This window comes from Hyperolius riggenbachi, chromosome 9 (assembly GCF_040937935.1).
Source record: "Hyperolius riggenbachi isolate aHypRig1 chromosome 9, aHypRig1.pri, whole genome shotgun sequence".
Taxonomy (NCBI): Eukaryota; Metazoa; Chordata; class Amphibia; order Anura; family Hyperoliidae; genus Hyperolius; species Hyperolius riggenbachi.
The window spans coordinates 24,428,210-24,455,068 of record NC_090654.1 but is presented as its reverse complement, the minus strand read 5'-3'; the positions used below and the strand labels follow the sequence as shown (position 1 = coordinate 24,455,068).

The window sequence follows — 26,859 nt, the reverse complement described above, 5'->3', positions numbered from 1 at the left end:
GAATATTATAAAAAATGTAGGGTGGTCCTGGTCCCTCATTTGTGTAAGACCTTCAACGCTCTAGCCTCAGAGGAAGAACTAAATAAGTTTCCGCAACAAACCCTGGAATCCCATGTTGCCGTCATAGTCAAGCCAAATAAAGATCCAACAGCATGTGGTAGCTATAGGCCAATATCCTTACTAAACTTAGATCTAAATTTTTTTGCAAAAGTATTAGCTAACAGGTTGGCCAAACACATGGGTCATTTAGTACACTGGGACCAAGTGGGTTTTATACCCAATAGAGAGGCTAGGGACAATACCATTAGGGCCCTGGACCTGTTGCAGTTCTCGCGGTCAAAGGAAAAACCCTGTATGTTACTATCCACAGACGCCGAGAAGGCATTTGACCGCGTGGGCTGGGACTGGTTAAGTGCTGTTTTAAAACACATAAATTTGGGTGACAGAATGCTACGCTGCATAGACTCCCTATATTCCAAGCCCCTAGCAAGAATAAAAGTCAATGGCATCCTCTCAGAACCTCTGCAAATTAATAATGGGACCCGGCAGGGCTGCCCGCTATCCCCTCTTATTTTCGCCTTGGCCCTGGAGCCCTTCCTTTGTCATGTTAGAAAGAACATCTCTGGACTGAGTGTAGAATCCACAGAACATAAAATTGCCGCTTATGCAGATGACCTACTCTTCTTCTTAACAAAGCCTATTACATCACTACCCAACTTGATGAAAGAGTTTGAGCGCTTTGGGAAGTTGTCTTTTTTTAAGATAAACTTTGATAAGTCTGAGGCACTTAATGTTGGCTTACCTGAGGAACAGGTTACATTGATTAGGCAAAACTTTCCCTTCAAATGGAACCCTACTTCTTTGCGTTACCTGGGGACAAATATCACCAGCTCTCTTAAGGCTGTCTTCCGGTTAAACTTACCCCAGATCCTAGCGACGTTAACAGCAGACTTGCAACGCTGGGACTTACCACAGATTTCATGGATGGGGAGGATAGCAGTAATAAAGATGAACGCCATGCCCAGGTTGTTATATCTCTTCCAGACTCTCCCGGTTAAGATCCCTCTCTCCTTTCTGCGAAAAACTCAACAGACCTTTAACCTCCTGAGCGATAATCCCGAGCTGAGCTCGGGGTATGTCGCGCAGGAGGATTTCTCAGGCCCCGCTGGGCCGATTTGCATAATTTTTTTTTCACGCAGCTAGCACTTTGCTAGCTGTGTGTAACTTCCGATCCGCCGCTACCCGCCGTGCAGCGCAGCCCCCCCCTCCCCGACCCCTTGCGCAGCCTGGCCAATCAGTGCCAGGCAGCGCTGAGGGGTGGATCAGAACTCCCTCTGACGTCACGACGTCCATGACGTCGGTGACGTCATCCCGCCCCGTCGCCATGGCGATCAGGGAAGCCCAGCAGGAAATCCCGTTCTGAACGGGATTTCCTGCTTACTCTGATCGCCAAAGGCGATCGGAGTGGGTGGGGGGATGCCGCTGCGCTGCGGCTATCATGTAGCGAGCCCTGGGCTCGCTACATGATTTAAAAAATAAAAAAAATTAAAAAATAGTGCTGCGCTAACAGATATGTTTGGAAGGGGAAACCCCCTCGCCTCCGGAAAGAAATAATATACAGCCCAAAACCTGAAGGAGGTCTAGCCTTACCTAGCGTAGAAAGATACTATTATGCTTCCATACTGACTAGGATTGTAGACTGGAATAGACATGACCTACATAAACAGTGGGTAGTCCTAGAAAAGAACCTCTCACCTCACTCTCTCACAGACCTAGTCTGGATGCACCAAAAGTTGCTCCCAGACTGGCAACTCCCTCCGCTCCCACAACCACAAGTTACCCTGAACACCTTCTACAATACAAATGTCGCTTACCATTTAGCCCCTAGCCCTTCACCTTTACTCCCGCTTACGGAGAACCCTTGCATTGGCCAAGATGGTTTAACACCTAACAGAAATAGAAGGGAGGGTCTAAAGAGACTGAAATTCTCTGACATGTGTTCCTCTAGACAATGGGCGACGTTAGTTGAGATCAGACAGAAACCGCATTGTGCAAACACGAAGTGGTGGGAGTACCTCCAGTACAGGTATTACCTAATGAGACAAAATGTAAATCCATCCAATTTGAGGCAGCAGACTGACTTTGAAGACCTGTGTACAGCAGAAGGCCCTAACAACAAAACACTTTCCAGAATTTACAAGATAATTGCCCTATTAGCCATACCAGAATTACCATTCTTATACTCCTGGGAAGCAGACATGGGGATATCACTCTCCCCAAACCAAAAAACTTGACTATGCATCTTTGCGCACAAATCTTCAAGAACGATTTGAATGCAGGAGATGAACTACAAAATACTCACTCAATGGTATTTCACCCCATATAAGCTTAATAAAATCTACCCAGACAAATCAAACATCTGTTGGAGATGTGACCAAAACATAGGCACGCTACTACATATTCTGTGGTCTTGTCCTCTACTCACAGATTTTTGGAAGGGTGTAGAAAGATTGATAGAAGCGGTGTCAGACAGAAATGTTTACTCTGTTTACTCCTGAGTTTTATCTCCTGCGTCTCAACAAGTGGACCATGAAGCAGTATAAAAGATCTGTAATACGTCACATTTTAAACGCTGCAAAGCGCCTAGTCATACGACATTGGAAAAAAACAGTTGTCCCAGTAATGGAAGAGTTAGTTCGGGAAATTGATGAGCTACAATATATGGAAGAACTTTCTCATACCGCATTTGATAAATATGAAGCCTATAAAAAAAACCTTGGAATTATTGGACGTACTTTAGGCATTCTGATGACTTTGTTAAAGAGACTCCGTAACAAAAATTGCATCCTGTTTTTTATCATCCTACAAGTTCCAAAAGCTATTCTAATGTGTTCTGGCTAACTGCAGCACTTTATACTATCACTGTCTCTGTAATAAATCAATGTATCTTTCCCCTGTCAGACTTGTCAGCCTGTGTCTGGAAGGCTGCCAAGTTCTTCAGTGTTGTGGTTCTGCTATGCACTCCCCCCTCAGGGGGGAAAGAAACACACAAATGATCTCTTGAGATTCAAAAGGAAGGCTGTATACAGCCTGCTTGTGTATGGATGTATTTTCTATGTGTGGACATGCTGTACATCAACCTACTTCCTGTTTTGGTGGCCATTTTGTTTGTTTATAAACAAACTTTTTAAAACTGTTTTTAACCACTTTTAATGCGGCGGGGAGCGGTGAAATTGTGACAGAGGGGAATAGGAGATGTCCCCTAACACACTGGTATGTTTACTTTTGTGCGATTTTAACAATACAGATTCTCTTTACGGTCCTTAATAACCAATGTGATAGCTCTCTGACATAAAAGACATTAGGCCAAGGAGTGAGAATGGATATAAGTCCACCGCAAGTGTTATGCCCAACCTTACACAAACAGGTGCGACCCTGGAAACCAAGACCAGAGGAAAAGGTGGGTGGGGGGAGGGGAATGTAAAAGTTTTAAAGTTAAGTGTGGAAATTATTCAGAACACAGGCATTTAGTGCGCTTATTTGACAGCAAACTAGATGTATCTTAAGCTATATCGTGTGATTTCATCATCAATAGTGACACTGCCTGTGATGTTAGATACTCTATGTATATTTGCGATATTTCCGTTACAGCCATTTGTCATTTGCACATGTGTATGGAAGCTGCCTTTTGTATTTGCAACTCTTTTGTGTTTTATCTGCACTTATTACAAATAAAGAATATATTTTTTAAAAAGTGCGGGATTCCTGCGGAAAAATTTCCGCAAAAGTCGGTATTTTCCGCACACAAACATCAATTCACAAAGCATTTCAGGCTCCTCATATCGACGTTATTTACCGTTTTTTTTAATCACCTACAAGTAGTAGGTGATATATTGCGCATCCCATTGACTTTAATGAAGTCTGGAGGCTTAAGGGCTGTGCTTGCTGGACTTGTCTTTTTTGTAACACTTTCATGCAACCTTTTTACCGCATGTTTACCACACGTTTAATGGCTGCTTCCGCATCTTTTTTACCGCATGCGGAAAACATGCGGAAAATTTTAGTGAATGCGGAAAAAATGCGGAGCTTACCGCTGGCGGAAATTTTGCGGTAATATTTTGCCATAATTTGGCTTCTTTGAGAATAGAACCCATTGTATACTCACACATACTGTACTCCCACACTGTACACACATACACTGTATACACACACATACTGTATATACACACACAATGTACACATATACACACACTACACACAACCCCCCAGACAGGCTGTGTCTCACAATTTGCAGCGGCAGCTTCCTGTCCCGGATTACTTCTGTCCTGCGTGCTTGAGGAGGCGGGGAGGAGGGCCCTACAACGGATCCAAGCAGGACACTCAGGAGGTAGAAAAGAAGGATGCCTCCATGTCCTAGTGCTTGTTGCCGCATGCAGCTGAAATTAAACAAATCTGGCGTTTTGTGGCTCCACTCCCTTTTCAGAATTTGAACCCCAGTCACGCAATGACCGACCAGATTTGAGGCCTCTGCCATTAACAGTGTAAGAAAGGCAGCAATGTAAATATTCCCCTTGAAAATCAATAGGTGAATTTTGATTGGCTGTTGTAGGCTCCACCCACATTTCTGAATATTCATCCCAGTCACCCAGTGGCCAAGTAAAGTTTGGGGTCCTTGGCATCAATAATTTGCATTTTACCATTGAAATTAAACAAATCTGGCTGTTTGTGGCCCTGCCCCTTTTTTAGAATTTGAACCCCAGTCACCCAATGACTGACTGTACCAGATTTGAGGCCTCTGCCATTAACAGTGTAAGAATGGAATGGCAAGTATCCCCCTTGGAAATCAATAGGTAAATTTTGATTGGCTGTTGTACGTACGCTCCACCCACTTTCCTGAATACCCTGCCAATTATTTTGCACTTTCTGTAAATCCAATAAACTTCATTTCACTTCTATATATATAGATAGCAGTAGGGTATTGTACCGTGTTAGCCATCAGTAAAAGCAAGAAGTTTTAAATCAGGATGATACCATTTATTGTCTAACTACAAATGAATAAGAATAAACAAGCTTTCGGCCTTGCAGCCTTCGTCAGGTTTACATCCTGTTAGTTTGCAAGCTGGTGGTACAGACTGCTTATATACATGCAACATCAAAAGGAAAAACAGATATTTTTTTCAAGCATAAATACATCATTAAGATGCCTTAATACAAACAGACCATCTAAATGGGGTAAGATAAGGATCCTTGTTTACTTTATTGCTCACAGACTTGGTATTAGGATTGACCCAGAGGTATTGTAAATTCTTAGTTCACAAGTTCAGCTAGGGTGGCTGAGACAGTTCATATATCATCAATCTCATACCAATATAGAAAGTTGTTGTCCTTATTCAGACCCTTGTGCACAGCTTTTAAACAATTTATAAATTTTGTTTCTGCTATTAATCGGTCATTTGACGTTTTGAAGCCGCCCTTCAGGGCAGTGACACGAAGATCATCCATGCTGTGTCCGTTGGACCGAAAGTGTGTAGCAACTGGGAGTCCAGATTTGGTATCATTAATAGTGTGCCTGTGTCCATTCATACGTTTGCGCAGAGTTTGTCCAGTTTCTCCCACGTACATAACATTGGGGCATTTAGCACACATGATCAGATATACCAGATTGGTGGACCCACAAGAAAATTTACCTTGTATTCTGTACCCTGTTGTGAACCTGGTATCGTTACCCTGTCAGTGGAGTAAATGTGTCTGCAGGTCCCACATATTTTTTGTCGTTGTTGTATTTGGCTGGTGTTGGCTCTGCATACTTTTTCTAACCCTAACACACAATTATTCACTGACCAAGTTTGTGAGCTTTGCGGTCTTTGGTATCAATAATTTGCATTGAAATGAAAAAATCTGATTGGCGGTTTGTGGCTCCACACCCTTTTCTGAATTTGAACCCCATTCACTCAATGACCAAATGTACCAGGTTTGAGGCCTGTGCCATTAACAGTGCAAGAATGGTAGCAATTAAATATTCCCCTTGAAAAGCAATAGGTGAAGTTTGATTCACTTTTGTAGGCTCCACCCACTTTTCTGAATATTAATCCCAGTCCCCTAGTGACCAACTGTGCAAAGTTTAAAAACCCTGCCATTAACAGTGTAAGAATGGCTGCAGTTTACATTTTCCCAGTGAAGTTTGTATTTGTCTCCACCCATTGATGACCCGCCATTGCCCGTGTATGTATTTGGCTGGTGTTAGCTCCGCCCACTTTCTAACCCTAACGCACAAACACTCAATGACCAAGTTTGTGAGCTTTGGGGTCCTTGGCATCAATAATTTGTAAATTCCCATAGAAATTAAACAAATCAGATAGGCTGTTTGTGGCTCCATCCCTCTCCAGCATTTGAACTCCAGTAACCCAATGACCAACTGTAGCAGGTTTGAGGTATCTGCTATTAACAGTGGAAAAATGGCAGCAATTTAAATATTCCACTTGAAAATCAACAGGTGAATTTTGATTGGCTATTATAGGCTCCACCCACTTCCCTGAATATTAATCTCAGTCACTCAGTGATCATCTGGCCAAAGTTTGGGAACCCTGCCATAAACAGTGTAAGAAGGGCTGCAGTTTACACTTTCCCAATGAAATTTGTTTTTGGCTCCGACCACTTTTTGTAACCTGGACACAAAGGCACTACTCCAAGACCAAGTTTGTGAACTTTGGGGTCCTTGGCATCAATAATTTGTATTTTCCCATGAAATGAAACAAATCTGATTCACTGTTTGTGGCTCTGTCCCCTTTTCTGAATTTGATCCCCAGTGACCCAATGACCAACTGTACCAGGTTTGAGGCTTGTGCCATTAACAGTGCAAGAATGGCAGCAATTGTAATATTCTCCTTGAAAAGCGACATGTGATTTTTGATTGGCATTTTTAGGTTCCACCCACTTTTCTGAACATTAATACCAGTCACCCAGTAAGTAGCTATGCTAAGTTTGAGAACCCTTCCATTAACAGTGAAGAAGGGCTGCAGTTTGCAATTTCCCAGAAAAATCTGTTTTAACTCCACCCACTTTTTGTAACCTGGACACACAGTCACTACACAATGACCAAGTTTGTGAGCTTTTGGGTTCCTGGCATCAAAATTGTGGTAATGGAAGCAGTTTATCCAGCAAAGAAATCTGGCTGTTTTTGTCTCCGCCCCTTTACTGAATTTGAACCCCAGACACTTACGACCGACTGTAGCCGGTTTGAGGCCTCTGCCATTAACAGTGTAAGAATGGCTGCAGTTGCAATATTCCCCTTGAAAATCAAAAGGTGAATTTTGATTGGCTGCTGTAGGCTCCACCCACTTTCCTGAATATTAGTCCCAGTCACCCAGTGGCCAACTGTGTCACGTTTGAGAACCCTGCCAATAACAGAATGGCTGAAATCAATCTAACAAATCTGATTGGCTGTTTGTGGCTCCACCCCTTTAGTGAATTTGGACCCCAGTCACCCAATGACTGACTGTATCAGGTTTGAGGCCTCTGCCATTAACAGTGTAAGAATGGTAGCAATGTGAATATTCCCCTTGAAAATCAATAGGTAAATTTTGATTGCCTGTTGTAGGCTCCACCTACATTTCTGAATATTCATCCCAGTCACCCAGTGGCCAATTGTGTAAAGTTTGGGAACCCTGCCATGTTAAAAATTTAGTTGTTGCCACCGCCCACTTTTTCTAATCTTGACATACAGTCACTCAATTATCAAGTTTATCAGCTTTGGGGTCCTTGGTATCAATACTTTGTATAATCCCATTTAAAAATAAACAAATCTTATTGGCTGTTTGTGGCTCCGCCCCCTTTCTGAGTTTGGGCCCTAGTCACCCAGTGACCAGCTGTACCAGGTTTGAGGCATCTGCTTTTAACAGTATAAGAGAATGGTAGCAGCTCAAACATTCCCTTTGAAAATTAAACGGTGAATTTTTATTGGCTGTTGTAGGCTCCACCCACCTTCCAAAATTTTAATCTCAGTTACCCAATGACCAACTGTGCAAAGTTTGAGAACCCTGCCATTAACGATGTAAGAATGGCTGCAGTTTACATTCTCCCAGGAAAGGTTTTTTGGCTCTGCCCACTTTTTGTGACCTTGACACACAGTCACTCAATGACCAAGTTTGTGAGCTTTCAGGTTCCTGGCATCAAAAATGCGTGAATGGAAGCAGTTTATCCACCAAGGAAATCTGATTGGCTGTATGTGGCCCCGCCCCTTTAGTGAATTTGGACCCCAGTCACCCAATGACCAACTGTAGCAAGTTTGAAGCCTCTGCCATTAACAGTGTAAGAATGGCAGCAGTTTAAATATTCCCCTTGAAAATCAATAGGTGAATTTTGATTGGCTGTTGTAGGCTCCACCCATTTTCTTTAATCTTAATCGCATTCATCCAGTGACCAACTGTGTCAAGTTTGAGAACCCCGCGATTAACAGTCTAAGAATGGCTGTAGTTTACATTTTCCCATTTAAAATGAACAGCTGAAATTTGATTGGCTGTTTTATGCTCCGCCCACTTTTCCTGGCTTTGTAACATCGGTCACCAAGTGACCACCTGTGCCAAGTGTGGGGACTCTGGCTTGATTACTGTGAGAATGGCGGCCTTTTACATTTTTTCCATTGACTTGAATGGGTGAAATCTGATTTGCTGTTTGTAGCTCCACCCAGGTGTGCAGGGGGGACGCGAGACCCCCAGAACCTATCATCCCAGGTTGTAAGGGATCTGTGTACCAGGTTTCGTTCAAGCCGTTTTCGAGTGATCGCGGCACACACACACACACACACACACACACACACACACACACACACACACACACACACACACACACACACACACACACACACACACACACACACACACACACACACACACACACACACACACACACACACACACACACACACACACACATGTATAGATAGATATATATATATACACACACACAGTATCTATACACATACAAAGGTAGATTCTGTTTGGTATTTGGCTGGCACCATCCAATCTCTCACAATGTAATGAGATTCACAGACAGGAATCAGTCATGGCCATGGCAATGAAATCACACTTTGGGAGGGATTTCACCTCAATTCCATCCACACAGACATTCCTGAATCTATTCAAGAAAAAGAAAGATTTTTTTTTGTGGGAAAGTGGGGTATTGGCTACTGATTGGGATGAAGTTTAATCCGTGGTCAGGGATGGTTCACAAGGGGGTGTTTGCGCCATGTGTCTTGTTCCACAAAGCGTTAATGCAGCGTCACCCTATGAGGGTGCTCCCACAGCAGCTTTTTGCTTTTTCTGAAAATCCAAATTTTGCTGCATGTACCATTTTTCAGAGTAATTCAGCTTAAAGAGAACCCGAGGTGGGATTTAATTATGTTAGTGGGGCACAGAGGCTGGTTGTGCACACTAACACCAGCCTCTGTTGCCCCATGGTGTGCCTCCAGGACCCCCTGCGCGCCGCTATCCCCCCCGCAGTGCTAGCGACACACAGCGTGTCGCCAGCACAATGTTTACCTATGCCTGTCTGTTAGCGCCGCTCCCCCGCCTCCTCTGTATCGGCGCTACCTGCCCGCGTCCCTTCCCTCCATTCAGCGGGAGGGAAGGGACGCGGGCGGGTGGCGCCGATACAGAGGAGGCGGAGGAGCGGCGCTAACAGACAAGCATAGGTAAACATTGTGCTGGCGACACGCTGTGTGTCGCTAGCACTGCGGGGGGGATAGCGGCGCGCAGGGGGTCCTGGAGGCACACCATGGGGCAACAGAGGCTGGTGTTAGTGTGCACAACCAGCCTCTGTGCCCCACTAACATAATTAAATCCCACCTCGGGTTCTCTTTAAAAGAATGTGCTAAAATGAAAATGCCTTGAAAAATTGCAATCAGTAAGTACTTAGCAATTACTTTTTGCAGGGTAAACCTAAGTTCTTCTTTAAGGCCTCTTTCACACCAAGACGTTGCGTTTTAGGGGACGTTAAGGTCGCATAACGTGCCCCTAACGCAACGCATGGTGGTGTTGAAGTTGGGCGTCAGATTGAGCCGCGTTATGCGGCTCTTGGTGCGCTGTTTTGGTTCTATCTATACTGATAGAACAGCCGCTGCAGGTTAGTGATGGGAAGTCCGGATCTTTTCAAGGATTCGGATGATTCGAATCGGATCAATGAAAAGAGACGGATCTTTGAACCAAATAATTTGAATCATTTTACTAGGGAAGCAGACTGTGGGTGAAATGACTAGCAGGACACGACTTTCCCTGCACTGTACATTCTGTATGTTCTTGTTTCTTCAAGACAGACTTCCACTGTGAACCGAATCGTTCATTGTGATTCATTCATGATCCGGACAACACTAGGAGTCCAGGTTACGTCACCACAGTGCAGTGAATACTAATTAGCCATGTGGCAAGTCACTGAGCATGTGCAAGCAGTCTAACGCAGCTAAAGCCCAGTATAACGCACAGCATGCTGCACTTTCATTCAACGTGTAGCGTTACAATGTAACGCAACGTGGGCACTCTGAACAGCCCATTGATTTTTCATTACTGTGAGTTGGGCTGCGTTACAGGCTGCTCGCCTCTAACGTGTGCCTGTAACGTCCCAATGTGAAAGCAGCCTATGTGTCGAAAATCCTAGAAAAATGGGAAAGAGCCATATGACCTGACACTGTTGTTGAGTTTGGCATCAATTACCTATAGTATGCATTCTCTTCTATACAGGAGGCCAGCACTGTAGATAAGAGGTATAAGGAATCTTGCAAATATCATTTTGCAAAGCACAGCTTTACTTTGGATCATGACCATCTTCAGAGCAATCAAAACTGATAACATTTTTAATAATATCAGTAGAACCCTGGGTGCTTTCACACTGGCTCAAATAGTCTCAATAAATAGCCTCTAGTCACCTCTAGGGTTTATATACCCCCTAATCACATCACACACAGTAAAGAACGAAAAAAGGAGTGAGGTGTTACCAGTTTGGTAATATAATCCAAATGTATAAACGTAACTTTTAATTACAATACTTGTTAGTGGTCAGACACAGCATGACATAATAAAAAGAGTCATTCAACCACTTGAGGACTGTGGTGTTAACCAACCCCCCCCCCCCCTTAGTGACCAGGCCATTTTTACTTAATTGGGCAACTGCAGTTTTAAGATTCCCCCCTCCTTTTCTCCCCACCAACAGAGCTCTCTGTTGGTGGGGTCTGATCGCCCACACATTGTTTATTTATTTTTTTTTATAAATATTTATGTCTTTTATTTTTAAATACATTTTACTAATTTTTTTTTTTTTTACTTTACCCTTCCTCCCTTTTCCCTGCCGGCCAATCACGCGATCGGTTGTCATAGGCTTCTGCCTATGAGAGCCAATCGCTCTCTTGTCCCCCGGGGGGATAGCCGTGTCACACGGCTGTCCCCAGTACAGCGCTGCTACAGATCACAGCGCTGTACAAAGTAGTTAGATGGCGAAACCGCCATCTAACAGTCTCCTGAGTGGCGATTGCGGCGTGGAGCGGTCCTGGGGCTGCCGCACTGCTCATGCCACTTGGCGTGGAGCAGTCGGCAAGTAGTTAAGACACGTTTCGTTTAACATAGATCGCCTAATGCACATTTCGCAGCCCTATATATGGTCGCTTCTTCAGAGGAACAATTTGGCAAGTGCATATATTTGTGACAAAGGATAATTGAAAACATATGATATTGGGTTTTGTGTACCACCGCATCGGAAATATGTACCAAGTGTCCTTATCCTCTAAGCCAGATATCGATATGATAGTTATATCCAATAAAAGTACCCGTAGCTGCATTTAGTTGACATGAAGTGACAATGGCCTCAATCCACTAAGCTCATCTCCTGCCTTTAATAACGTTTCTAGAGTGATCACCATGGTGATGAGGCATGTCGTATTCAGAAAACATTTTACCTCAGGCAAACCTAACATTAACACTTCAATCCTTAAAATAACTCCAGAATTCTAAAGTTAAAGACCGGGGCCAATATGCAATTCACTTTTTCTCCTGCGTTTTCTCCTAGGTGATATTTTCAAAACTTGTCATAAAATACCTTTTAAGCCACCAGCAAGCACCACCCCCCTGGTGGTGCCTAACCCTAACCACCCCCCTGGTGGTGCCTAACCCTAAGACCCCCCTGGTGGTGCCTAACCCTAAGACCCCCCTGGTGGTGCCTAACCCTAAGACCCCCCTGGTGGTGCCTAACCCTAAGACCCCCCTGGTGGTGCCTAACCTTAACCACTCCCCTGGTGGTGCCTAACCCTAAGACCCCCCTGGTGGTGCCTAACCCTAAGACCCCCCTGGTGCTGCCTAACCCTAACCACCCCCCTGGTGGAGCCTAACCCTAAGACTCCCCTGGTGGTGCCTAACCCTAACCACTCCCCTGGTGGTGCCTAACCCTAACCACACCCCTGGTGGTGCCTAACCCTAAGACCTCCCTAGTGGTGCCTAACCCTAAGTCCCCCCTGGTGGTGCCTAATCCTAAGACCCCCCCATTGGTGCCTAACCCTAACCACCCCCTGGTGGTGCCTAACTCTAACCACTCCCCTGGTGGTGCCTAACCCTAACCACACCCCTGGTGGTGCCTAACCTTAAGACCCCCCTAGTGGTGCCTAACCCTAAGACCCCCCTGGTGGTGCCTAATCCTAAGACCCCCCCATTGGTGCCTAACCCTAACCACCCCCTGGTGGTGCCTAACCCTAAGCACCACCCTGGTGGTGCCTAACCCTAAGCACCCCCCTGGTGGTGCCTAACCCTAAATCTCCCCTGGTGGTGCCTAACACTAACCACCCCCCTGGTGGTGCCTAACACTAACCACCCCCCTGGTGGTGCCTAACCCTAAGACCCCCCTAGTGGTGCCTAACCCTAAGACCCCCCCTGGTGGTGCCTAACCCTAAATCTCCCCTGGTGGTGCCTAACCCTAACCTTGAAAGTGTTACATTAAATCCATTCACTGTTTTGCAGTTAAATAATAGAGATGTCGCGAACCTCCGATTTTCGGTTCGCGAACCCTGTTCGCGAACCTCCACAAAAGGTTCGGTTCACGAAAAAGTTCGCGAACCGCAATACATTTCAATGGGGAGGCGAACGTTGTAAAAAAGAAAAAATTCTGACACCTAGAAAAATGATGGAAAACATGTTTCAAAGGCTCTAATACCTGGAGGCAGACATGATTGAGTGAAATACACATCAGGCTAACATCTAGGTTCTACCCTTCCACCCTTCCACCCTTCTACCCTTCCACCCTTCCACCCTTCCACCCTTCCACCCTTCCACCCTTCCACCCTTCCACCCTTCCACCCTTCCACCCTTCCACCCTTCCACCCTTCCACCCTTCCACCCTTCCACCCTTCCACCCTTCTACCCTTCCACCCTTCCACCCTTCTACCCTTCTACCCTTCTACCCTTCCACCCTTCTACCCTTCCACCCTTCTACCCTTCTACCCTTCCACCCTTCTACCCTTCCACCCTTCCACCCTTCCACCCTTCCACCCTTCCACCCTTCTACCCTTCTACCCTTCTACCCTTCTACCCTTCCACCCTTCCACCCTTCTACCCTTCTAACTATTGCCTCCTACCGGAGGGAGGAGGGTCTCATCTGCCAAGGAATTCCAGTATTTCAAAAACCAGCTTATATACCATGATAGGGATTTGAACCCAGGCCTCAGTGTATGGTAGTAGGCAACTAACATATCCATTGTACCACCAACACTACTAGCTGAAAGTAGCTGAAAGTAGCTGAAAGTAGCTGAAAGTAGCTGAAAGTAGCCTAGCATGTACCATGTATGCTTTAATGCAAGAGAAAAATTAGACAAGACAAATAACATTTATATCACACTTTTCTCCTGGCAGACTCAAAGCACCAGAGCTGCAGCCACTAGGGCACACTCTATATAGGCAGTAGCACAGATATGTAGCCAGACACGGCCTTGTATTTTGTGTTCAACAGTTGTCAAGAGAAAAATTAGACAAAATAGCAGTGTTAGGAAGACTTGCCTAAGGTCTCCTACTGAATAGGTGCTGGCTTACTGAACAGACAGAGACAAGATTCGAACTCTGGTCTCCTGTGTCAGAGGCAGAGCCATTCACCATTACACCATGCAGCCACTGCTTACTGACATGTAGCCAGACATGGCCTTGTATTTTGTGTTCAACAGTTGTCCAAAGAGAACCTCAGATAGCCAGGTAGATTCATATCTCTCAGAGCCAACACCAGCCAAATACATACCCGGGCAACGCCGGGCAATCAGCTAGTATATATATATATATATATGTATATATATATATATATATATATATATATATATATATATATATATATATATATATATATTCTCTCTCTCTCTCTCTCTCTCTCTCTCTCTCTCTCTAGTAGGGATGGTCACCGCTTTCCGCGGAATTGTATTTTGAGCATAAATGGATTGAGCATAAATGGTACATGCTAGGCTGGCTTCAGCATGTAGTGTTGGTGTGAGAGAGAGAGAGAGTGAGAGAGAGAGAGAGAGAGAGAGAGAGAGAGAGAGAGAGAGATGAATCTACCTGGCTATCTGAGGTTCTCTTTGGACAACTGTTGAACACAAAATACAAGGCCATGTCTGGCTACATGTCTGTAAGCAGTGGCTGCATGGTGTAATGGTGAATGGCTCTGCCTCTGACACAGGAGACCAGAGTTCAAATCTTGTCTCTGTCTGTTCAGTAAGCCAGCACCTCTTCAGTAGGAGACCTTAGGCAAGTCTTCCTAACACTGCTATCTTGTCTAATTTTTCTCTTGACAACTGTTGAACACAAAATACAAGGCCATGTCTGGGTACATATCTGTGCTACTGCCTATATAGAGTGTGCCCTAGTGGCTGCAGCTCTGGTGCTTTGAGTCTGCCAGGAGAAAAGTGTGATATAAATGTTATTTGTCTTGTCTAATTTTTATCTTGCATTAAAGCATACATGGTACATGCTAGGCTACTTTCAGCTACTTTCAGCTACTTTCAGCTACTTTCAGCTAGTAGTGTTGGTGGTACAATGGATATGTTAGTTGGCTACCATACACTGAGGCCTGGGTTCAAATTCCTATCATGGTATATAAGCTGTTTTTTGAAATACTGGAATTCCCTGGCAGATGAGACCCTCCTCCCTCCGGTAGGAGGGTAGGAGGGTGGAGGGAGGAACCCACAAACAGGCTAATTAAAATCTCCCTAGCAGAGTGTGTAGCAGCTGTCCCGTAATAAGTGTAGGCATAAGGACCTTACTTGGAGGAAAAGGAGGAGGAGGAGGAGGAGGAGGAGGAGGGGGGGTGGGCCTCCAGCAGTGAGAGCAGTGTGTATGGCAATAATGTGTCTGCTGGCTGTAATATAAAGAGTCAAAGTTTTGCTCAATAGAGCTTTATGGGGCGAATCGAACTTCCGGGAAAGTTCGCGTTTGGTAGGCGAACGCGAACCCCTGAAGTTCGCCTGGAACAGTTCGCGACATCTCTATTAAATAACTTCTGCAGTTTGGCTTATGTAGGTTAGCTATTGATAAATAACGTTACTGTGTGCCGTTTTCCTTCTTTTTTCCCTGTGCGCCATTATTATGCAGCACTAACGATAAACAGCGATAAGCGTATCTTTTTAATGCGGCGCCATTTGTATGCATAGGCACTGTGCCCTATTATTCACTGATCCCGTTAATTAACTGCATGTGAAAATAACTACAGAGGAGCTAATTTAACTACAGAGGAGGTAACGTAAGGAATGAAGAGATAAGATAACTCTCTCACTGTGTGGTGGTAAGTTTTCTCTTGCCTTATTATCTCCAGCATGATCTTAGTGAACTGCAGCCAATATATTTAACAGTGGAGATCTCATCCATTATTCTGTGAGGTGGTACGTGACCGATGGCGTCTCAATAATATAGGTAGTACTCGCATAGCTGGAGTCCGCTTGTGGTTAAGTTATGTTTTATATTTTGACGTTATTACTGAGCCGATAAGCCCTCAGTTTGTTTGTCGTTCTTTGCTGTATGTACTGTTTAATGCAGAGTAACTCTGTGTGATTTAATAAAGGGACTTAAACTTGGGATTGAACTGCATCCCAATCAAAATCTGATTCCCCCTTTTTCACGAGAAATCTTCACCTTTTCTCGAACAGATTATCAGGGCCGTCTGTATGGCTGATATAGTGGTGAAACCCCTCCCACAGTGTGATGTCAGGACCTAGGTCCTGACAGTTTCCTGTCTGTTAACCTCCTTTCCAACTGCCAAGGAAGCAGCATCTCCCTCTGTGCATTTATACATATGAAAAAAAAAAAACCTTTTATCCTAACACATTTTTAGTGGGTGTTGGAACTGTATGTTTTGTTTTTTGTCTGCCAATAGTAACGATGATGACCCCCAGGCTCATGGCAAATCAAACAACATGAACAAATTACACCCCAAGCATTAATCTATTGTTGATCTATTTTCTATTTTTGAGCGCCAAAACAGCCTGCTTTCTCCAGGAAAAGTGCTGGTAAGCTCAGAGCCTTGGCAGACACATAGAGCTACCATTCGCTAGATCACTTGCCTAGCAACAGGAAGGATTCTCATTGGTCCACCACTCAGTGAACCAATGAAAGTCCACCCTGGTTCAAACCAAAGATAGCCTTATGGTTCTGCCAGGACTTCGATACCAGTGCTTGTTCCCAGCTCATCAGCAGTCAAAGATGTGTTTAAAGGGGAACTTCAGCCTAAACAAACATAATGTCATCAAGTTACATCAGTTATGTTAATTAGAATAGATAGGTAATATAATCTCTTAGCCACCCTGTTTTAAAAGAACAGGCAAATGTTTGTGATTTATGGGGGCTGCCATCTTTGTCATGGGGGCAGCCATCTTTTTGGTTGAAAGGAGGTGACAAGGAGCAGGAGACACAGTTCCAACTGTCCTGTGTCCTGATTACTCCTCCCAGCTGCACACGCTAGGCTTTAAATGTCAAATTTAAAATGTAAAAAAAAAAAAATTGCACCAAAACAGCAGAACGAGAACAAAAAAAAAAAATCACAGCATCAGGGGAAAAAAGCCCGGGCAGGTTTCGTCTGTGCAGCTAAAAATGAGGCTTGTATAAGAGAAACAAAGTTCTGATGCTGTGAAACGGTTAAAGAAACACAAAGCCTTTTCAGTGCTGCTGAGTCGATTTTTAGTCCGGAGGTTCACTTTAAGCATAGGATCCATTTACACTTACCAATTTCAATGGAGTGGAAAAGAGCGGGAGCAGAATACGTGACCCGACCACTGCGACCAGCACAATTTTTTTCCAGAGCCCACCTATGGAAGTGCAAGCCTATGGGAATGGTCCTTTCCCACTAGGTTGCTTTCCCCTTCCATTCCAGATCAATTTACCTCACCCTTCTTTTGAGTCTTTTGCTGCTATTTGGGTCTTAAAGAGTAACTGTCAGGCTGCAGAAGCTAATTTAAACCTCTAGTCTCCTGTGTTAAACAGTTTAGAAGGAAGCCAAAAAGACATTACTGAAGATAAAGATCTATCTTACCTTTGATGTATGCTTATCAGCAAAGCTTAGAGCTAAGCTGGACGCAAGCCGCATAACATACTGCAAAGCATTCTGGGGCCCTCCCCTCGGCTGCTAAGGAGAAGACGGGATCAAGTTTCAGCAGCTTCTAAAACTCAGTCCAGCCACAGCACAGATAAATCTCGGGGCAGCGTAGACTGCAGGAGTCCGCTATTGTTCCTAGCCACATGGCTCATTAATATTCACTGCAAACTAGTGTTATTCAGTATGAGCTGTTCTGTGATCAGAAGCAGGCAGGACATGACGACACATTTGGCTTCACAAACATGGAACCTGCCATGAGCTGTCAGGAGCATCATTCTCTGCATATACTATATACAAATTCTGTGAAATCCAAATGTGGACAGTGAAATGCATATGTAATGTAAGTACAGCCAATCTTTAGCTACTGATATATGTGTTTATTTTCTCTGAGACCCCTTACCTAACAGCTCCTCTTTAACTAAGGATCCATTTACACTTCCGCTTCCGCCCTGAAGGATCAGAGCGTTTTTTTGGCACAGTGTGAACAGGCACTGAGGTTTAGTTCTTATGCTTTTCAAGATCAAATAAACACAGTAATACCTGCAAATGAGATTGTTTCTTCATCATCAACATCATAACTGTAAAATTGACCCGAATCAGTTAACTTCTTGCAACAATAGTCGCCAGACACGCTGCTGTCAACTTTTCCAATAAACAAAGACATCTCAGAGGTTGATTCTTTTAAATAAAAGGAGTCCTTGTAAAATTCCATCTTCAAATTGAAAGTGCCTACATCAGGACCGCTGTCACACCTCAGCGTGAGGTCATCGCCTTCAAACACGAGACGTGGCACCCGCATGTTGGCCGGACCTGAGGAAGAGATGTGGACAAAGCTGTAAAGATAAGTTCACAAGCAGAAGATTATGACAGGAAGTTGCAGCATTAAACCAACAACTGAGCATTTAAAGGACAACCGAGGTGACATGTGACATGATGAGATAGACATGTGTATGTACAGTGCCAAGCACACTAATAACTAGCCTGTGTTGCTTTTTTTCTTTCTCTGCCTGAAAGAGTTAAACATCAGGTATGCAAGTGACAAGTGACATGGCAAAAGTCCCACCAAAAATTACGTAGTCAACGCAGAGTCGAGTTTTAATCGCTAAAGGGCAGAAATCACATTATGTTCCTACATTTGAGGAATAAAGTGCCTCTTTTAAATGTCCTGGAGTGGTACTGTGTCTGCAGCTTAATGTGGCAACAATAGCAGTAGTGTGCCCTGCTCTAGGTGTCAATAGGCTGTGGAATGTCACACACAGAGAAATGCAAAGTATTATCAGAATACAGTGAAATATAATGCACTGGAGTGGTACTGTGCCTGCAGCTTAAAGTGAAACTGCTGGCCGCAATAGCAGCATAGGGGGCGATATACAGGCTGGGAACGCGAAGAATCACTCGCGTTCCCATGCCTGTCGGCCGGTGACGGCCAAACCGGAAGGGTTTGCCGGCAGGTCCTGGAGCGTCAGAGCGGGGCTGCGAGGGCACCGATCGGCTGCTGGGGGTTGAGGGAAGCCCCAGGTGAGTAAATCTCATTTTTATCGTTGACTTAAGTTTCACTTTAATGTGGCAACAACAGCAGTAGTAGGCTCTGCTCTGGGTGTCAGTGGGCTGTGGAGTGTCACACACAGAAATGCAAACATACTATCAGAATACAGAGAAAAATAATGCACTGGAGGGGTAATTAATGTGCGCACCTTAATGTGGCAACAGTAGCAGTAGTGTGCACTGCTCTGGGTGTCAGTGGGCTGTGGAGTGTCACACACAGAGAAATGCCATAGTACTTTCTGAATACAGTGAAAAATAATGCACGGGGGTAGTACTGTGCCTGCAACTTAATGTGGCAACAATAGCAGTAGTGTGCACAGCTTAACAACAACAAAAAACAGGAGACTGATGTACTAGCCCTTAAAAGGGCTATTTGGGGTGCTTTCACAGCAAGTAGATGAACAAGAACACAGACCTAGCTAATGCTTTCCCTAACTGCAGCTGCTCTCTGACCCTGCTCTCACTATCACTGCAGCCGAGCAATGTGTCCAAAATTGCTGGCGCAACTGCATTTTTATAGGGGGTGGCGGGTCCAGGAGGGGTGCTAGCTGATTGGCCGCCATGCGTCTTAGATACAAATCTGTGCCGTACGTACAAATCTGTACACAAGACCTGCCCAACCTACATTTCTGAGCTCGTCAACAGATATATACCTGCCCGCCCCCTCTGGTCTTCCAATGATCTCCACCTGAGCTCCTCACGCATTTCTCAATCCCATGCATGCCTACAAGATTTCTCAAGAGCTGCCCCCACCCTATGGAACTCCCTTCCGCTCCCCTTCAGACCCCCACATCTACCACACTCTAACCCCATCAACCACCTTTTCCACAACACTACCTTATGTGTCCCTCCCCACCCTTTAGATTGTAAGCCTTTAGCAGTCCCCCCTACCCCCTTCCCAGCGTGTCCTTCTTAATTTTGCTACCCCAGCAATGGCACCCTTCTCATGGACAACGCACAATTGGAGGAAAGCGGCGTCCTGGTTGGATAAAATCGTCTAAAAACAGCTTAAAAACGACAAAAACACTTTTCGTGGGTCTGAGCCCACTTCCTCGGGCCAATAGTAGGGCCAAATGAAGAAAGTCTGTATGGCAAAGGGAGCCTCTTTAGGCTCCCCTTTGCCGTACGGACTTTCTTCATTTGACACTGCTATTGGCCTGAGGAAGCGGGCTCAGACCCACAAAACACGTTGCCTGTGCTAAATAATAAATATTTTGATTAATTACAGAGATTTCGTCATTGAGGTAAGCTACCTCATATTATTTGTCATTTTTAGATGTTTTTATCCAACCAGGGCGCTGCTTTCCCCCAATTGTGCTTAGTACACCCCCGTGCTTTCCTTGTCCGAGGGGTGGTGACAGACCACCGGTGGTGTGCACCACGATGGACACCTGTCCCCTTCTTCTTTTCCTAAGAGAGTGACCGCATCCAGGTCCTAGTGAGGACCATCCCGAGTGGAGTCAGGTTCATTGTCTCCACCTGCTTCCTGTGGTCAGTTGCCCAAAGCAACCCTCCTTTGTGAGTAGTACTTTGCATGCATTTTATACCCTGATTGCATGTATAACCTTGCTATGTTGTATAACTGTTTGCTACCCCTCTGTCTGTCACCCCTTGTTACAATGTATGTATCCCCATTTATTGTCCAACGCTGCGTAATATGTTGGCGCTTTATAAATACAATAAATAATAATAATAATGGCCTCAATTCACTAAGCTTTATCAAACACTTTATTAAACGTTTGATCATTTACCTCATGGGTAAAACCTAATTTTGAATTCACTAAGGTGTTATATATTGATTGAACGTTTTATCGTTAAAACATTTGAAATTCAAAATTAGATTTTACCCATGAGGTAAATTATCAAACGTTTGATAAAGTGTTTGATAAAGCTTAGTGAATTGAGGCCAATGTTTCTGCTGACTGTGAGGTAAGGGGTCAAAGTTTGGCTCCATGGTGATGTATAGGGGCAGGTCGAACACACCATGTGTTTGCCTGCTGACGCAAACACACGTTATTCGCCGGAGATTTTTTGCCGGCAAACAGTTCGGGCCATCTCTAGAGGTGACCAGCACTGAAGACACAGGAGAGCTGTGTCACTGCCTGCTAGCATGCGTGTACAGGAAGTGACATCTTACTTCCTGTATACGCGTGCTAGCAGGCAGGGACACCGCTCTCCTGTGTCTTCAGTGTTCATCACCACTGATATGAGGGGATCCATACTCCATAGGCAATGCCAGAGAAGGTAAAGGAGTGGTGGCTGGGGGTTTGGGAAAGTGAGCAGGCACACACGTGGCTCTGGTCTGGCGGCATCATGGGTGGTCTGGCCCTGACTACAAATGATGTGCAGGATGTATGAGGGCAGGGACGGATCTAGGGGGGGCAAGCGGGTATCTTGCCCCAGGCCCAGTTTGTTGAATTCTTAAAAAGGCGGCAAAATGAATGGCAGTTTAGGCGCCAAAACCTGACCTTTAGGCGCCAAAACCTGACCTTGCCCCAGGCCCTACTTGGTCTTGATCCGTCCCTGTATGAGGGTAGAGGAAAGTGGGCGGGCAAGATGCTGCCCCTTGGAAGATTCTGCCTGACGCACGCGATTCAGGCGGGGTCATGCACGGGCCGGCCCTGACTGCAAATAACGTATGGAACCCAATAGCAATTCAATAATTATATCTGTTCTCCAAATTACATAAAAGTCAGACATACCTTTATTGTACAGAAATCCCACCCCCTCTATCACAATCACTTCCATATCTCTAACACTAACAGTAATCAACAATTCCATAGTTAAGCCCACAACAGGCCTGAAATGCTGCTGCTAAGTTGGACCACTCCCACACACTATTTGCAATCACCAGGGCAGTTTCTAGGCTAAATTGCACCCAGGGCAAGGGTGTAAAAATGGTGCCCCCACCCCGTGCAGGGCCGGTTTAAGCCACACGGGGGCCCTGGGGCAAATGTAACTTGGGGGCCCTCTACTCCCCCAGCAAAGTCAGCCCCCAAACCAGCTGCCACCCTTCGAGGTCTCCCACCAACTGCTCTCGTGGCCAGCGCACACTGTGTAGCTCAGCTGCCTTTTAATAACTTACCTGTCCCGGCTGCTCCACCCCGCGCTTCGTCTTTAGCCCCGCTGCCTGCGTCTTCTCAATCTGGCATGTGTTACGTGTACATAAAATGTGCCGGGTCATAGAGGCAGGCAGCAGGCTGGAGAGGGAGCACAGGATGAAGCAGAGACAGGTGAGTTATTACAAGGCAGCTGAGCAGGGGTGTAACTACAATACATCAGGCACCTCTGATGCCTCGTGTAAAAAAAAAGAGGCAGAGTCTGAACCTCTTGGACCAAAACAGATATACAAGCAAAGTCAATCAGGAAACCTATTAAAATAATGTCACCCAAGACTGTCCCACAAAGCTATGCCATGCTCTAATGTAACTACAAGCTATTCAGGCAACTATTCAATGTATTAAAAAACCTGCAAATACACAGAATATACACACACTTTACACACATAGACACACTGTACATACACCACACACACAGACACACTGTACACTCAGACACGGTAATACACACACTTGTAATACAGACACTGCACACACACACATTCTGTAACCTCTACCCAGCGCACACAGCAAACTAGATCCACCCTCTCTTCTGTACATCAGGTGGGTGCACTATGGCTGCTGTCTGCATGCTGCCAAGTGTCCCCGGGAAGCTCCAATCTCAGATTACAGCCAAGTCCTCTTAGCTGTGGGCAGGGCCAGATTTGTATTCTTTACCGCCCTAGGTCACTGATTCCAGCCGCCCTCTTCAGTATAGGTAGAAAGATGATCCCTCCCTCCTTCCCTCTACAGGGACGGATCAAGACCAAGTTGCGCCTGGGGCAACGGCAGGTTTTGGCACCTAAAGGTCAGGTTTTGGCGCCTAAACTGCCATTTATTTTGCCGCCTTTTTTAGAATCCAACAAACTGCGCCTGGGGCAAGATACCCGCTTGCCCCCCCTAGATCCGTCCCTGTCCCTCTAGTATAGGTAGCCTGATGACCCTCCCCAGTATATGTAGCCAGATGACTCCTCCACCCTTTCCCTCCAGTATAGGTAGCCAGATGACCCCTGCCCCTTCCCTCTTGCATTTGTAGCCAGATGACTCCTCCCCCCTTTCCCTCCAGTATAGGTAGCCAGATGACTCCTCCCCCCTTTCCGTCCAGTATAGGTAGCCAGATGACTCCTCTCCCCTTTCCCTCCAGTATAGGTAGCCAGATGACTCCTCTCCCCTTTCCCTCTAGTATATGTAGCCAGATGACCCCTCCCCCTTCCCTCTTGCATTTGTAGCCAGATGACTCCTGTCCCCTTTCCCTCCAGTATAGGTAGCCAGATGACCCCTTCCCCTTCCCTCTAGTATATATAGCCAGATGACTCCCTTAATCCCTCCCTCCCCTTCAGTATAGGTAGTTAGCTCGCCTTCTCACCGCAGCAGCCATCAGTGGCACTCCTCAATAATAGATTATTATTAAAACAGCGTTTGCACACATCACACATTTTTTCTGGTTTAAGTGTTTCTGTGATGTATCATGGTTTAATGTAGCATGGAATATACAGTACATTTTATGCAGTCCAGAGCACAAAAATACACCAGGTGTGTAGGGCACGCATACTGGAGGAGGCATATGCAGAAGCAGGGCCGCATAATTAGCTCATACAGGGTGCAGGGTTTAAAGCTGCAAGATACTAAATCACGGGGCCTAGACAGTTTAAGATTACATTCTATCTAGTCTATTTTTGGAACAAGATTCCATTCCAGTCACCACCTCTCCTTAGGCGGTGAATACGTTGTATGCTTAAATTCCGGCATGCAGGAACACCAATATGATTCTTTTTTGAAAAATTCACAGCAATAGGACTGTCCTCCACATTGTTCCAATTTATCATTCAGATATCCATATATACGTTTTTTTAAATCTGATTTAAGGTGTATTAATGATTGTCTCTTCTACTGCCTAGAGCCAGCACTACAAGTAAATAGAGATGGCCCAAACTGTTCGCTTGCCTTGGCTGTTCGCATTTGCATTTGTTCATGAACATATGATATGTTCGACCCACCCCCTATACATTATAATGGAACCAAAAATGGACCCCTCATCCCATTGAGTCGGCAGACACATGGCAGTCAATCAGCTATCCCCAGGGCTGGATTTATGGGAAGGCCACAAAGGCCATGGCCTAGAGAGATACATTTAGAAAAGAAGGGCAGCAGGACTTGGAGAGAGAAGAGGTCATATGTTAAAAGTAAATCTCTTCTGGTCCTGCCAGCCAGCGCCCTGCTCTGCATTGATGTCTAAATTCCTGAGTTCCTGTAATCCCTGCATATCTGATGATGATCCAGTCCTCTGTATGATGGACATTCATGCTCCTGTGCAGGGGTGCCTCTAGCCATTTTGTCACTCCAGGCGAGAAAACCTTGTATTGCCTATCCCGTAAGGCGCCCCTGCTCCTGTGTGAGAAGTGCCAGTTTACAGTAAAGCAGACAGAACTGCATTCAGTTTTAATGCACACATTCACAGAGGAATTTCAGAAATGCAGACATCAAACCAACAAATGTTGATTCTGGTGATACCTTTAATGACTAACTGTACAGGGTTTATTGCAAGCTTTCGAAATGTTAAGTTTCTTCTTCAGGCATTATACAGAACTGGATCAGAACTGTTCATTGTATGGTTCTGACCCAGTTCTGTATAATGCCTGAAGAGGAAACTTAACGAATTACGTCTTTCCCCACTATCCAACTGGACCTGGAGGGAGAATAGCAATTACCGTTGACGGGACTTGTTCAAGACCTAAGTAAGTGCCGTTTTTATATGTATCCTTTTAGACAGAATGGAGTTGGGAAAGGGGGGGGTTGGTGACACCTGGCCTTGGGCACTGGAAAGTACAAATCCGGCCCTGGCTATCCCTCCCACCAGGACCCCCCCTCACCTACCAGAAAGCCAGCACAGCAGCAATTTTGCAGTCTGTGTTTGGCTTCTGTGCTAGGCAAATCAGGGAGAGTTGCTGCTGACAGTAAGAGAGTTAGGTAGTGTTCAGTGTCCTGAACAGCTAAAAGCCTTTCTTAGAGATAGCACATTGTTTTTCTTGCTATTGTATTGCTGATCTGTGTGTCTAGTGCACAATTTAGCTGTTGGAGACAGGTCTGCTGGTCTTAGTAGTGCAATGACTAGATGATCCAATAATCCTACACCATAACTACTGCCACTATCAATATCCACTACTGTCAATATCCACTACTGTCCTGCATAAGGTCTCACTGGGAAGGCCTATATTTTGAGGTGAATGTTTGTTGCACATGGCATAAATCGGTCACCTGACCTGCATGAAGTGACAATCAGTTCCTCCCTGGCAGAGTTTTTCTTTTTTTCTTGATATTGTAATATTGTAAAAAAAAATAAAAAATGACAGGCAGAGGCAAGCCACACTGCAGGGGTCGTGCTGCTGTGATTTCCTGTGGCCCTAGCATTTTGCCCAGTGTTCAGAGGCCACGTACCTTGAACTCACAAAATGCCACAGAAGTAGGTGACTGGCTTACACAGTAGCATACCCCATCTTCTACCGCTTCTGCTAGGAACCTTGCCGCAAGCTTATCATCCTCCTCTGATATGGGCACTCCACAGTGTCATTGAACTACCTCAACCCAATCATAGGGGCTAGAAAACCACGATCTCCTGCACTCCCAGCGACCGTCAGCACTACACTAAGATTGCCACAGACAGGGCTAACATTTACATCCTGCGGTGTCAACTAGTAAAAACAATAATTCACTCGCCTGATGTTATCACTAAAGCTCTTTGAAGTTATTTGCATTGCGGTAAATGTGTCTGTCAGTGTGAACTGGGCCTTACCCTTACACTACCTGATTGACGTGTACACATGGCGGATGTTTTAAAGCACTTTATTCCACAAATTTAGGAATTTTATGTGATTTCTGCCCTTTTGAGATTAAAATACGATTTTGGGTCAATTATGTGATAGGACCATTTAACGGTCCAGGTGATAGGACCGTGTAAACAACTTTTCCATCACTTTTGTGGCCGGAAACTGTCCCTTTAGGTTTTAGAATTTGCCTGCCCATTGAAGTTTATGGCGTTTTGAGCGGGTCAACGGTTTTCTAATGTGTGTGGCCAATTCGCATGCGAACTGAAAATTTCAAGTTTGCGACATCACTATAATTAAACATGTCCGTTCTTTACACATGCCCACATACAGTACAACCACCACATGAAAACATGCCTACAACATTTCTCCTAAGCCAATCAATACCACCACCAGTTAATTCAATCTGCACACCAATATTTGACTTGACTAAGCGATCTTACAAATCTTGTGCTTGCCTGGCTGTGAGTAGGCAGTGGGGTTAGATAGTTTCCAGGTCCTCAAAGATTTACACCTGAATTTCAGATGAGTAATGCTAGGTCTCATGTATCCTGACCGACTAGGTATGGTTCCATGAGGGCTCGGAACACAACCTCCCCCGGAGAGTAAAGGAGTGTTTACTTTAATTGGATTTGGAAGCCTTGGGCGATGAGGGATACAATGATATTTCTAGTAAAGGTGAAACTCAAGAGGTAATAATCAGGCATGCTCAAATAATGAATTTTGGATGAAATCCGAATAGGTGTTATTTGGATTTTATCGATTTAATTAAATCACCTGTGCGGGTGGGCGAGGGGGTTTAATCT

The 26,859-nt window shown here is 45.1% G+C and overlaps 1 protein-coding gene across 7 annotated transcripts in view; it reads right to left on the bottom strand.

Moving 5' to 3' along the window:
* LOC137532040 (Fc receptor-like protein 5) overlaps positions 1-26,859 on the bottom strand; it is a 353,036-nt gene that overhangs the window by 269,500 nt on the left and 56,677 nt on the right. For all 7 annotated transcript variants that reach the window (XM_068252142.1, XM_068252143.1, XM_068252147.1 and 4 more), the window contains one exon: positions 18,130-18,399. In XM_068252142.1, coding sequence (XP_068108243.1) covers positions 18,130-18,399 — 270 coding nt within the window. The remainder of the gene's footprint in view (positions 1-18,129; positions 18,400-26,859) is intronic.